At 41.3% G+C, this 15,305-nt stretch overlaps 1 protein-coding gene across 1 annotated transcript in view; it reads left to right on the forward strand.

Annotated features, from left to right (window-relative positions):
- The first annotated feature begins 275 nt into the window (after nt 1-275).
- Nucleotides 276-15,305, forward strand: part of LOC106582673 (neurexophilin-2) — a 104,105-nt gene continuing 89,075 nt past the window's right edge. The window contains exon 1 of the mRNA XM_014165967.3: nt 276-695. Coding sequence (XP_014021442.1) covers nt 642-695 — 54 coding nt within the window. The 5' untranslated portion in view covers nt 276-641. The remainder of the gene's footprint in view (nt 696-15,305) is intronic.

Genomic DNA, 15,305 nt, shown 5'->3' on the forward strand with positions numbered 1-15,305 from the left:
AGGCTATACAAGGCTGGTATTTTGTATTTGCATACAAGTGAGGGAGAAGTAAAAAGGTAGGCTACCTGTCGAGTCGAGAGGTCTGTCTAGAGGCGCGAGGAAATTGGACTGGGCGCGGGCCTTTACATGCAGAGAGAGAGAGGGAGAGAGAGAGAGAGAGAGAGAGAGAGAGAGGAGAGAGAGAGAGAGAGAGACAGAGAGACAGAGAGAGAGAGAGAGAGAGAGAGAGAGGAGAGAGAGAGAGAGAGACAGAGAGCAAACCAACGGCACATTTTCCCAGCAACCTCTCGAGCTTTGAGTGGAACAGAAGATGCTCTCGTGATCTTCACTCTTATAGCCTATACGTTCTCTTCTTGCGAAGGTGACTTTGCCTCTGCGCGCAAACTTCCCGACGTCCGTCAGCATCCATCCTTCTAAACTATGGATATGCATTGCACTAACGAAACGGACCGGAGAAGCTAAGCCTGCAACTAGTTGTTCGTGTCGAAAACACTGTAAAATAGACTGATAAATCCCTTCATCGAAACTTTCTGTGATTTTTTTTGGTTGGTGTGCGCTCCCTGCCTGCTGTTGCTGCTGTGTGTATGTTAACCCAAGGAGGCTCGTAGTGTCAGGGTGGTCCGCAACGGAAGGTGTCTGCGATGAAGGTACTCGGTTGGACCATTGTGATCCTCTCCCAGTGGATTTTACGAAAGGTAAGTGGGTCGGATAACGGCTGGTTAGGCTACTGAACCTTAACGTATTGAATTAACAGAAAGTTGTTGTACCGTTCTTCACTAATTGTCTTGTAACATGTCAAACATGTTGTCTGTAAATTGTGGTAGTCAAAAGTCTTTCATAAGGTAATAGACCCCATCATCACGAGAACATTTTCAAATACATCCATAGACAAGTAACGTTTAGCCTATAGAGATGTTAGGTCGGGCTCATCTCTAAAATCTACCAAATAGGACAAGCTACTATTTGACATTCCACCTGTGTGACCTGCCAGTCCAGCCCAGCTACTATGTGAGAAGTGATGAGATGTCCAGACACAAAAGTGCGCTTTTCAACCCCACTTTGTTTTCAACTTTTTTTTTTTGTATTTTTTTGTTGACAGTTGCTTGTATCTCATGACGAAGCAGCATATGTTTCCGAGGATAGTGTTTTTAACAGTTCGGGAGAATGGTGAGCTTCTATGGAATGGAAGAGCGAGCGCATTACTTTTCCGCACACACCCTGCCACGCGCGGCGGCTCGCTTTGCCGATTTTCAACCGTAAAGCAGCAGGCAGACATACAGCTCCAGAGCCTTACTGGCTCACAGCCCCACGCTTCGCTGACTCAATTATTCCGTCTGAGCGTTTCCCTTCCCCCCACTTAAGCATCCCGCCATTATCTATTTATCTATTTGCGCTGGCAGCAACTTCCTTCAAATTTCTTCAGAAGTTAAAAATGCCTTCGGCGTGTTTTTATCTTCACATCGTTTTACTAAGCAAAGAGTTTGTGTGTTTATTATAGTTGGAATTTACAGTGTGTGCGTGTGTATGTACGTGTGTGTGTGTGCGCGCGCGCGCGTGTGTGTATGTGTGAGAGGCAGTATAGAATGTACTGCGTGAAAATTCTTGGAACTTGGGAGGAGTAGTTGTTTTTATTGTGGACTGAACAAACTTGTTGTTTGCCACTTTGATCCATAAATACTGTTCAATCATAGGTCATAGGAATGGTCTACATGCGATCAACCATCAAACCCACTCATTCATATAGAGGGGCAATGTTTTTGAAGAAGGTACACTGGAAGGTTTGGTTAGAAGTGCTTGTGGATGAGTAGTAGTGGTCAAATCTCGCCAGTTCACCATGTGATCTGCATCATAGGAAGGGTCGTGACTCATGACCTATGCACCAACCTTACTATAAAACCTTTTAGGGAAACATACCCCTCTCAACCAGATACGACATACAGTGCATAACGCAAACAGGCCTGCATTTTTTTGTGTATGCAGGTATGAAAAGATGCATTTCGGTGACCTTGTGAAAATTGAGATGCCACACCTCAAATTCTCTTATTATTCTAACATTATTTGTATTATTGATGTCAGTGTATTTTACATTATATTACCCTAATTCTCATGATTGATTTTGTTTATTATCGCATCAAAACATGAACCAGAGACAAAAGAACAGTCTCACTCAAACGTTAGTAGCTATGGCGACAGCTCAGTAGCTTTTTAGCTATTTTTAAAACGACTTAAAAGCAGCCATGAAGTGTAAAACAAGTCTTGAACCCAACAGAATAAATTGTTTCAAAGTGACAAACCTTAATGTTACTAGGGCTGTGAGAAGAGGCTGAGGCGATCATTTTCAGTAGTTTGTGTGTGTGCGTGTGTGCGCCTGCGCGTCTGTCCGAGTGTCTACGTCCCTGTGTGTATCTGTGTGTGTTTGTTCGTGTGTGTGTGTGGGTATGTGTGTGCTTACAGACAAGTCTACAGTTGACTTTTCAGACATGTTGGGGATGTTAAAAACACTCTGTCATCTGGCAGATTGAGGTTACGCCAACTATTGTGACAGATGACACTTAGTTCTTTTGAGGATTTCAATACAAACTGAAACATTTTACTGGTCATAAATTATACCTGTATTCGGCTCTCACATCAGAGTACAACTCAACTGCAAATGTATTGGTTTCACTTAATGTTGGCGTTACAACCATAATGTAATAATGTGTCTTGAAAAACTATTCCAATACATGTCTTCAGGTCAGTTATAGTGTAGAGAGAACATTAAGTAATTGCTAGGGTGAAATCAAGTTATTATTATAAGCCTATGGGCCTGTAGATTACTACATGAGAGGGTTAACGAGAAAGGAGACGAGAGAGCGAGAGGAAAGAAGAAGAAGAATGGGGGAATAAAAGAGAAAGAGAGAGAGAGAGAGAGAGAGAGAGAGAGAGAGAGACAGAGTGAGGGAAGAATGAGAGAGGAGAGGAAATGGAGAGGGTAAAGGAGGGAGGACCGGAAAGAAGCAGAATGTGTGAAAGAGAAAGAAAGAGAGAGAAAAAGAGATTGTTTAGACTCCAGGCACTACGCAGCGTTGAGCGTGGAAGAGGGATGATCACACATTTTCATGGTGGATGTAAAACGGCCCATCGCCGTTAGCTGATATGGAATTATGTTTTAGTCATATTTTTATGAGTAGTATTAAAATTGGATTATTATTATAACATTTTGATGACCATTTTATGTTACATAGCCTATCTAATATTGTATACATTGACAAAAAAATATAAATTCAACATGTAAAGTGTGTGTCCCATGTTTCATGAGTTGAAATAAAAGATCACAGAAATATTCCATACACACAAAAACCTTATTTCTCTCAAATGTTGTGCACAAATTAGTTTACGTCACTTTTAGTGAACATTTCTTCTTTGCCAAGAAAATCCATCCACCTGACAGGTGTGGCTTATCAAGAAGCTGATTAAATAGCATGAGCATTACATAGGTGCACCTTGTGCTGGGTACAATAACAGGCCACTCTAAAATGGGCAGTCACACAACACAATGCCACAGATGTCTCAAGTTTTGAGGGAGCATGCAATTGGCATGCTGACTGCAGGAATGTCCAATAAAGCTTTTGTCAAAGAAGTGAATGTTTATTTCTCTACCATAAGCCGCTTCCAACGTCGTTTTTAGAGAATTTGGCAGTACGTCCGAACCGACCTCACAACAGCACGCCACGTGAAACCACGCCAGCCCAGAACCTCCACATCCGGCTTCTTCACCTGTGGGATCATCTGAGACCAGCCACCAGCCACAGACAGCTGATGAAACTGAATCAAATCAAATCCAATCAAATGTTATTTGTCACCTTACAGTGAAATGCTTACTTACAAGCCCTTAACCTATAATGCTTTAAGAAGTTTTAAGAATAAATAAGTGTTAAGTAAAAAATAGATAAGTCAAACATTTTAAATAAAAGTAACAAATAATTAAACAGCAGCAGTAAAATAACAATAGCAAGGCTATATACAGGGGGTACCGGTACAGAGTCAATGTGTGGGGACCTGGTTAGTCGAGGTAATTGAGGTAATATGTACATGTAGGTAGAGTTAAAGTGACTATGCATAGATAATAAACAGAGAGTAGCAGCAGCGTAAAAGAGGGGTCTGGATAGCCCTTTGATTAGCTGTTCAGGAGTCTTATGGCTTGGGGGTAGGAGCTGAGTATTTCTGTCTGTAAAAAAGCCCTTTTGTGGAGAAAAACTCATTCTGATTGGCTGTGCCTGGCTCCCCAGTGGGTGGGCCCATGCCCTCACAGGCCCACTCATGGCAGCGCCCCTGCCTAGTCATGTGAAATCCATAGATTGTGGCCTAATTAATTTATTTCAATTGACTGATTTCCTTATATGAACTGTAACTCAGTAAAATTGTTGACATTGTTGCATTTTGCGTTAACATTTTTGTTCAGTGTTTATCTATAAATATATATTGTATATATAATATATATATTTTGTGCATTCCGTCCCCAAGAAAACAGTGGCCTCCAGTTTGTAACCACCAAGTTTGTAACCACCAAGACTCTTCCTAAAGCTGGCCGCCCACCAAACTGAGCAATTGGGAGAGAAGGGCCTTGATCAGAGAGGTGACCAAGAACCCGATGGTCACTCTGACAGAGCTCAAGAGTTCCTCTGTAGAGACGGGAGAACCTTCCTGAAGTACAACCATCTCTGCTGCACTCCACCAATCAGGCATGGTACAGTGGCTTGACGGAAGCCACTCCTCAGTAAAAGGCACATGACAGCCCGCTTGGAGTTTGCCACAACGCACCTAAAGGACTCTCAGACCATCAAAAACAAGATTATCTGGTCTGATGAAACAAGATTAAACTCTTTAGCCTGAATGCCAAGCGTCACGTCTGGAGGAAACCTGGCACAATCCCTACGGTGAAGCATGGTGGTGGCAGTACCATGCTGTGGGGAAGTTTTTCAATGTCAGGGACTGGGAGACTAGTAAGGATCGAGGGAAAGATGAACGGAGAAATGTACAGGAAGATCCTTAATGAAAACCTGATCCAGAGCGCTCAGGACCTCAGCCTGGGGCCAAGGTTTACTTTCCGACAGGACAACAACCCAAAGCACAGAGCCAAGACAACGCAGGAGCGGTTTCGGGAAAAGTCTCTGAAGGTCCTTCAGTGGCCCAGCCAGAGCCCGGACTTGAACTCTGTCGAACATCTCTGGAGAGACCTGAAAATAGCTGTGCAGCAACACTCCCCATCCAACCTGACAGAGCTTGAGATGATCTGCAGAGAAGAATGGGAGAAACTCCCCAATTACAGGTGTGCCAAGCTTGTAGTGTCATACCCAAGAAAACTCGAGGCTGTAATCGCTGACAAAGGTGCTTCAACAAAGTACTGAGTAAAGGGTCTGAATATTTATGTAAATGTGATATTTCAGTTGATTTATTTTTATACAATGTTGCTCTGTCATTATGGGTTATAATGACAGAGCAAAAAAACAATTTAATCCATTTTAGAATAAGGCTATAACATAACAAAATGTGGAAAAGTCAAGGGGGCTGAATATTTTCAGAATGCACTGTATATACTGTATTTAAAAATATATATATTTTCCTTTGTTATTTTCCCCTAACCCTACCACCGGCCCACAAATTGGAATACACTAATGGAAAACAACACTTAGACTACTACTTCCAGCTTATGCATACTTTATATTTATGGACACAGTATATTTAACAAGAGTTCTCCTTTATTTGTTTTTAGTCCCATCCTTCAGCTACCCTCAATTCCTCCCATCTATCTGAAGACCATCCAGTTTTGATTTGTATTTGCCATATATTTTTCAACTGTGCTGTTTCACAAAAGTTCTGAACCTATATACATTTTACGGACACAGTGTATTTTGTAGTCCCACCATTCAACTCCACTCAACCCTTCCCATCTATCTCTGAACACCATCCAGTTTTTATTTCTATTTGCCATATATTTTTCAGCTGTGCTGTGATGTTTCACAAAAGTTCTGAACATTTCTGTTCTCATAGTTTCTACAGATTGTAAATTAAAGATAAACATTTTTGCTAAAAGTATTATTATATTATTGATTGATTGACTATTACTTTTAAAATCACCCAGCAGTGCTATTTGCAGAGTTAGCTCCAGGTAAATGTTGCAGTCCTTTAGCCATTCCTGAACCTGTAACCAAAAACAAGCTACATATGGACAGTACCAAAGCAAATGATCTAATGACTCTCTCATCACAGCAAAATCTTCAGAGCTGGGATGGTTGGTTGTATCCCCCATATATATAACATTCTATTGGTTGCAATACTTCTTTATATTAATTTTAATAGGTTTTGATTAATAGGTTTTGATTCCGGCTTCGTTTTGTGTATTAGTTCCATGTGCCATGGAATCGGTAGATCGAAAATCTCTTCCCAACTATTTTGCGATCTATATGGCACAGCTGTCAATCTTTTGGTCCTTAAATGAAACTGGTCTACTTTTTTATTTCTTTAACCCATTTTGGTCTTTAATACAAGTTCCTTACTTTCTCCCTCTTCCACTTGCCTCTTCCATTTTTGCATTAATGCTGCAATCAGTTGGTTGGAATATTTGGTAGAGCAGACATTTCCATATACAGTTGAAGTCAGAAGTTTACATACAGCTTAGCCAAATACATTTAAACTCAGTTTTTCACAATTCCTGACATTTAATCCAAGTAAAAATTCCCTGTCTTAGGTCAGTTAGGATCACCACTTTATTTTAAGAATGTGAAATGTCAGAATAATAGTAGAGAGAATGATTTATTTCAGCTTTTATTTCTTTCATCACATTCAAAGTGGGTCAGAAGTTTTCATACACTCAATTAGTATTTGGTAGCATTGCCTTTAAATTGTTTAACTTGGGTCAAACGTTTTGGGTAGCCTTCCACAAGCTTCCCACAATACGTTGGGTGAATGTTGGCCCATTCCTCCTGACAGAGCTGGTGTAACTGAGTCAGGTTTGTAGGCCTCCTTGCTCGCACACACTTTTTCATGTTCTATAGGGTTGATCTCAGGGCTTTGTGATGGCCACTCCAATACCTTGACTTTGTTGTCCTTAAGCCATTTTGCCACAACTTTGGAAGTATGCTTGGAGTCATTGTCCATTTGGAAGACCCATTTGCGACCAAGCTTTGTTTCATCAGACCAGAGTTCATTTTTCCAAAAAGTATTATCTTTGTCCCCATGTGCAGTTGCGGTTTTGGAGCAGTGGCTTCTTCCTTGCTGAGCGGCCTTTCAGGTTATGTCGATATAGGAATCGTTTTACTGTGGATATAGATACTTTTGTACCAGTTTCCTCCAGCATCTTCATAAGGTCCTTTGCTGTTGTTCTGGGAAAGATTTGCACTTTTCGCACCAAAGTACGTTCATCTCTAGGAGACAGAACGCATCTCCTTCCTGTGCGGTATGATGGCTGCGTGGTCCCATGGTGTTTATACTTGCGTACTATTGTTTGTACAGATGAACGTGGTACCTTCAGACGTTTGGAAATTGCTCCCAAGGATGAACCAGACTTGTGGAGGTCTACAATTGTTTTTCTGAGGTCTTGGCTGATTTCTTTTGATTTTCCCATGATGTCAAGAAAAGAGGCACTGAGTTTGAAGGTAGGCCTTGAAATAAATCCACAGGTACACCTGCAATTGACTCAAATGATGTCAATTATCCTATCAAAAGCTTCTAAAGCCATGACATAATTTTCTGGAATTTTCCAAGCTGTTTAAAGGCACAGTCAACTTAGTGTATGCAAACTTCTGACCCACTGGAATTGTGATACAGTGAATTATAAGTGAAATAATCTGTCTGTAAACAATTTTTGGAAAAATTACTTGTGTCATGCACGAAGTACATGTCCTAACCCACTTGTCAAAACTATAGTTTGTTAAAAGAGCTTAACAAGAAATTTGTGGAGTGGTTGAAAAACGAGTTTTAATGACTCCAACCTAAGTGTATGTAAACTTCCGACTTCAACTGTGTGTCCACCAGTCCTATTAATTATATCATTTACAAAGATTATACTTTTTTATTTTTTTCTCTTTTTTATTTTTTTAATCAATAATATTTGTTGAAGTCCCGCTTCATTTTGTAATGTAAAAGTTGTACTTTGGTGGATTAAACTGAAAATGCAACCAACTTTCTAATAGCGATATTTTGCAGATAATTTTCTTTTCAAATAACTGAAAGTGAGAGGTTGTAATCTGAATAAAGAGAAAAAGGACATTCTTGAACATGGGGCGAGACATTCTTACTAATCTGCTAGAGAAGCAGTTCGGATTTAAGTATAACTTCTTTATGACTGAAGCTTTTAGTGAGAGGTCTAATGCTTAAATATTGAATAATTTCTGCCCTCTGATTGCATATTCATTATATAAATAGGACTTAAAAAATAAAAATTGGGCTTACCGTTCCAAATAAAATGAAATTTTGTTTGCTAATATAATTTAAAAAACAAGTCGCTAGGTGTAGGCAAGGCCATAAGAAAATAGGTAACAAGGGGTGTGGCTAAAGAGTTAATCAGTGTGATTTTTGCGCAAATAGACAGGTGTTTTCCTTTTCATAGTAGCAAGATTTGATCTATTTTTGCTAACTTTCTATTAAAATGTATTGTAGTGATATAATGTCTTTCTTTTGGGATATGAATTCCGATTATGTCCACTTCACTGTCAGACTTTTTTATTGGTAAACTACACGGTAATGTAAAAGTATAATTTTTTTGGATTTTTTTTGTGATCAATACAAAATAAAGTACACTCATGATTTGGTTGGAATTCAGAGAGGTTAGAAAAATGATCTAGATCTTCTATGAGGCTGTGGAGGGATCCAAAATGTGGATTTAAAAGAACATGAATCATCAGCGTACAGTGACACCTTTATTTTTAAGCCCTGAATTTCTTGCCCCATGATATTATTGTTGGATCTGATTTTAATAGCTAACATTTCTATGGCCATATTAAATAGATATGCCAATAGTACACAACCTTGTTTTACTTCTCTTGACAGTTTAATACTTTCTGAGAAGCAGCCATTATTTACTATTTTACTATACATAACTTTAACCCATTGTATAAGAGATTCTCCAGAATTGAAATATTCCAGGCATTTATATATAAATTCTAGTCGTACTTTATCAAAAGCCTTTTCAAAGTCAGCTACAGTATGAGTCCCGGGCCTGGTTTCCCAGATATTTCATAGTGTTCTATTGTTTCCAGTACTTGTTTTATATTATCTCCAAAGTATCGTCCATGAAAAAAACATGTCTGATTAGGATGAAGTCTGAGGTCTTGAGCAGGTTTTCATCAAGGATCTCTCTGTACTTTGCTCCGTTCATCTTTCCCTCGATCCTGACTAGTCTTCCAGTCCCTGCCACTGAAAAACATCCCCACAGTATGATGTTGCCACCACCATGCTTCACTGTAGGGAGGGTGCCAGGTTTCCTCCAGATGTGACGCTTGGCATTCAGGCCAAAGAGTTTCATCAGACCAGAGAATCTTGTTTCTCATGGTCTTTTGGCAAACTCCAAGCGGGCTATCATGTGCCTTTTACTGAGGACTGGCTTCTGTTTGGCCGCTGTACTATGAAGGCCTGATTGGTGGAGTGCTGCAGAGATGGTTGTCCTTCTGGAAGGTTCTCCCATCTCCACAGATGAACTCTGGAGCTCTGTCAAAGCAACCATCAGGTTCTTGGTCACCTCCCTGACCAAGGCCCTTCTCCCCCGATTGCTCACTTTGGCCCGGGCGACCAGCTCTTGGAAGAGTCTTGGTGGTTCCAAAATTCTTCCATTTAAGAGGGGTCACTGTGTTCTTGGGGACCTTCAATGCTGCTAAAATGTTTTGGTACCCTGCCCCAGATCTGTCCCTCAACACAATCCTGTCTCTGAGCTCCACGGACAATTCCTTCGACCTCATGGCTTGGTTTTTTCTCTGACATGCACTGTCAGCTGTGGGACCTTATATAGACAGGTGTGTGCCTTTCCAAATCATGTCCAATCAATAGAATTTACTACAGGCGGACACCAATCAAGATCATCTCAAGGATGATCAATGGAAACAGGATGCACCTGAGCTCACTTTCAAGTCTCATAGCAAAGGGTCTGAATACTTACGTAAATAAGGTATTTACATTTTTAGTTTTTAATACATTTGCTCACATTTCTAAAAACCTGTTTTTGCTTTGTCACTGTTGGGTATGGTGTGTAGATTGATGAGGGGAAAAAAAACATTTAATCCATTTTAGAATAAGAATAACATAACCTGTTTATTTTGGGATTTACTCCCATTCTTCTCATACTTTACGAATGCATTGAATGTTATGTCGGAAAAAGTAAGTTCTAAATGATTCTGTTGTGGTTAAAAACAAGTAGGTCATCCAATAGACTTTGATACAATTTCCAATATCCTAGCCCACATGGACATTCTGTAAGAGTAATGTATTTGACCATTATTTGATGGTCCGATCCCATTCTGTCCCCTATCAACACTTTTTAAACTTTTGGTGCTATCGAGAATGTAGTCAAGACGATTAGCTTGATTGAGCTTTCGCCATATATATCTCACTAGGTCAGGATATTTAAGCCTCCATATATCCACTTGTTCCAATATATCCATGATATTTGTGATTTCCTTTACGGTCCATTGAGGTATTTAAAACCATATTGTAATCTCCCACCATAGTAACAGAGTCTTGTATTTAATTCCTTCTCGCATCTATCTATGTGCTCTCACCCTTTCCCTTCGCTTGTGGACTTCAGTGCAGTTTAGCAGTTACACCGACTGGCCCCGGTGGCAATACATTTATAAAACCAAAAGCTTACCTTGAAGAGTTCCAGTTTTGTATAGCCATAGCTAGCTAGCTATCGTAACATCCCTCTCTGTTTGAGCCGGGTGTTTGATTAGGCTAAATTAGCTAACTGCAGTCAATGCTAGCTAAGTAAGTGAAAGTGAAAAAATATATACTATGAAATCTCTCTCGCTCTCTCTCTCTCTATTGCGTCTCCTTAATTTTGGAAGAAATGTATTTGTTTAAAACTGTTCAACTATTGTCTTTCTCTCTCTTTGAGTCAACTACTCACCACATTTTATGCACTGCAGTGCTAGCTATCTGTAGTTGATGCTTTCAGTACTAGATTCATTCTCAGATCCTTTGACTGGGTGCATATGTCAGTTCTATGCATGTATACGTCAGGTAGCCTAGTGTTTAAAGTGTTGGACTAGTAACCGAAAGGTCGCAAGATCGAATCCCTGAGCTGACAAGGTAAAAAAATCTGTCGTTCTGCCCTTGAACAAGGCAGTTAACCCACTGTTCCTAGGCTGTCATTGAAAATAAGAATTTGTTCATAACTGACTTGCCTAGTAAAATAAAAACTATAGCTTGCCCACTCCATAGAAAACAGCTATATCTGCACTGATTGGTGAAGTAATGGTGATCTAAATGTAAAACAAGTAATAATAATTCAGAGGTTCAGAAAGGAATGATATAAACCACTACTTTTTGGGGGATTAAATGGTTCAGAACTTTAATTTGCTGGTCAGAACAGTGGAACAGAACGAAGAAAAGAATGCTTCTGTTCAGAACCAAATGATTGGAAAGTCATTTTGGTTCCAACCTCTCCTTCTGAAGCATATGCTCATTCTATTGTCAGTCAGACACCTGAGCCAGCCACTAGAGTAGAACTGTTCCTCTCCCTGCCAGGTCATATGGCTCTCTCTGAGGGGGAGAGAGGGTAGGGTAGAAGGGGAAGGGTGTGTGTGTGTGTGTGTGTGTGTGTGTGTGTGTGTGTGTGTGTGTGTGTGTGTGTGTGTGTGTGTGTGTGTGTGTGTGTGTGTGTGTGTGTGTGTGTGTGTGTGTGTGTGTGTGTGTGTGTGTGTGTGTGTGTGTGTGTGTGTGTGTGTGGTAGGTAGGTAGGTATGAGTGTATGACTGGCAGTCATCCGGCCCATTTTCAAGACCCAGAATCATCCGCAATAGGTCCCCTAATCTGTCAAATTATATTCTATGTTCACTAACCCATAATCTGTTGTGTAATCTGTTGCACGATGAAAAAAGCAATCACATTACTGGTATACCAGACGAGTAAGTATCTACTATCTATGCCTAGTGTATATTTATCATAGCTACTGTATTCCCTCTGAAACAGCATTAATTCCCATTGGCCAGATAAAACTATAGCCAACAGGATATTTTTATTTATTTTTTTAACATTTGGCCTACCTACAATTATTAATTTCTGTCCCAATTAAGTTTTTGACATTTGTACCCACATTTAGGCTATGACAACCTACTGTTTTTATATTACTCATTGCAGACTACCAAAGACCTTTCTTACAACGAGTACAAAATACCTTGGCCATGGTGCTAAATATTTTCTGTGGTTTTCTTTTGGATTGTCTAGAGATACAACCAGGAGGTTATCAATAATTTCAGACATGCCAGTCAGTATGTTCTATTCATTGATCTCAAGGCCTGCTTCAGACCTCTGGCTGGTTGGACACACACAGCCTTAGCATTGTGGATTCATTGTAGTATAGCAAGCAAATACGTGTGTTGTTGTTTGTACATAAAACACATTTTTTTACTTAAACCAATTTCCATTAAGATCAAGAACACTGCAAACATATTTCTCATTCAGCCTGGAATTATCTATGGAGTATTGCAGTAAATGAGATGGACAGCATACCAAAAAATAATCAGCAATAATTAATTTACTGTTCTGCAGGAAATGTCCTATAGAATTGTATCACATCCAACTTTTACCAGTGCTCTGGTTCGACCTCTCCTCTCTTCTCTTCTCCTTTCCTCAAACTCAACTCTTCTCTCCTCCCACTTATTATCTCTCTCCTGTCTTATCCTTCTCTCCTCTCGTTTCTCCCTCTTCTCACCTCTCCTCTCTCTTTTCTTATCCCCTCCCCTCCTACCTTCCTCCCTAACCCTCATATTTCTTCCCTCCCTTCCCCTTCTACCCTGCCCTCTTTCCCCCTCCCCTCCTGCCTCCCCCACCTCCCCTCCCTCTCTGCCAGTGCTCTGGTTCCTCCTGGGGAGGCCTGGTCTACTTCTTCTTCACTTCTTCTAAAAAATGAGCCCCATCTGTTCAGGCTCTCTGCTGGTGGGCCATGGTTGTTAAATTAGATGGCTTCTGATCCATCCATCTATCTGGCCTGATCTGGACACTCCTCACAACTCTCTCCCCTACATCCACAGGGGGGCACACCTCAGGTCATTAACTATCAGACACTATGGTTGGACTACGGATCGGATGGTGAGGGGAAGAGGGGCCGCCATCTTTACTGGTGGTGTTAATGGTTGCTCTCTGTGATCTTATTCGGTATCTCCTCTCCCCACCCTACTACCTTCCTGCCTCCCAGTAGGGTGGGGAGAGGAGAGGCAGAACGAGAGCACTGGGCTCCAGATCAGACCTCAGCCTGTCTGGATTGGCCAGGTCTGGGTGTATGGTGCCCTACAGTACATGGTGCCAGCCCGCTCTGGAGCTGACCATAGCCAGCTGCTGCCCTACTCCTCCAGGACACCCCTCTCTCTCAGCCCAGTCGGAGGCTGGGTCCAGCGGGGAGGGGCCTCCTCTGTACTGGGGCCAGCCTGGTAGTGGTGAAGGTGTGGTGGTGGAGGGGAGCTTCCAGTACTAGTCTCTGCCAGAGAGGCCCACAAATGCTGATGCCAAGGCAACGTAAGGATGCCTGAAACCTGCCGTGTCTAACTAGTCTACTCTGGCCCCATGTGTGGTGTAGCTAGCACATGCCTGGCATTTCAATTCACTCACAAAGCCCACACACAGACACAGAGGCCTGATAACAGTCCAGATCACCAACAACGACGATGAAACAGCTTTTAGGGAGGAGGTCAGAGACCTGGCAGTGTGGTGTCAGGACAACAACTTCTCCCTCAATGTGGGCAAGGCAAACAAGTTTATCGTGGACTACAGGAAACGGAGGGCCGAACACACCCCCATTGAAATCGACGCGGCTGTAGTGGAGCAGGTCGAGAGCTTCAAGTTCCTCGGTGTCCGCATCACTAAGGACCTATCATGGTCCAAACACACCATCACAGTTGTGAAGAGGGCACGACAGCCTCTTGGCTGGCTGCATCACCGCAGGGTATGGCAACTGCACGGCATCTGAACACAAGGCGGTGTCAGAGGATGTCAGAGGAAGGCCCTAGAAATTGTCAAAGACTCCAGCTACCCGGCAAACGGTACTGGAGCACCTAGTCTGGGACCAAAGGCTCCTAAACAGCTTTTACCCCCAAACCATAAGACTGCAGAACAGTTAATCAAATGCTTACCCGGACTTTTTACATTGAACCCCTTTATTATTTACATTTTTATTTGCACTGACTCTCTTGCACCGGCTCTATGCACACTCACTAGACTCTAGCCACACACTCACACATACTACACTGACAATCCAACACACACACGCATACATGTACACACACACACACACACACACACACACACACACACACACACACACACACACACACACACACCACACACACACACACACACACACACACTCTCACACACAGTCACTCTTCGACACTCTTCACACACACTGCTGGTACTCTGTTTATTATATATCCTGATTGCCTAGTCACTTTTACCCCTACCTACATGTACATACTGTATTACCTCAATTACCTTGTACCCCTGCACATTGAATTGACTTCAAATCATCAAATCAAATCAAATTGAATTGGTTACACACATGGTTAGCAGATGTTAATGCGAGTGTAGCGAAATGCTTGTGCTTCTAGTTGCGACTTGGTGCTTGTACTCCTTGTATATAGCCTTGCTATTGTTATTTTATTGTTACTATTTATATATATATATATATTTCTTACTTTTTAAATCTGCATTGTTGGGTAAGTAAGCATTTCACAGTAAAGTCTACAGCTGTTGTATACGGCGAATGTAACCAATGAAATTTGATTTGATTTGACACACACAGTCACACACACACACATTCCTTGCTCAATGGATGGGTGACAGAGCATCACAATGGCATTGTGTTTGTGTAATTACTCAGCATACAACTGCTCCCCGAAAAGAAAAAAAGACAGGAAAAAAAAAATTCAGGATAGATGATAATGTCTAAAAAGGAATCAATTTCAGAATATCCCGGGCAATACACTCATCCCAAGTAAAAATCTATGTGACAGATACAGCTACATATCACCACGCAACCAGCAGAGCACGCTGGAAATGAATAGGCCAAAAGAGAAATATATTACCGACGCTAAGGCATGGAAAGCCATGGAAAATGAGGAAAC

This window comes from Salmo salar, chromosome 22 (genome assembly GCF_965601325.2).
Source record: "Salmo salar chromosome 22, fSalSal1, whole genome shotgun sequence".
NCBI lineage: Eukaryota > Metazoa > Chordata > Actinopteri > Salmoniformes > Salmonidae > Salmo > Salmo salar.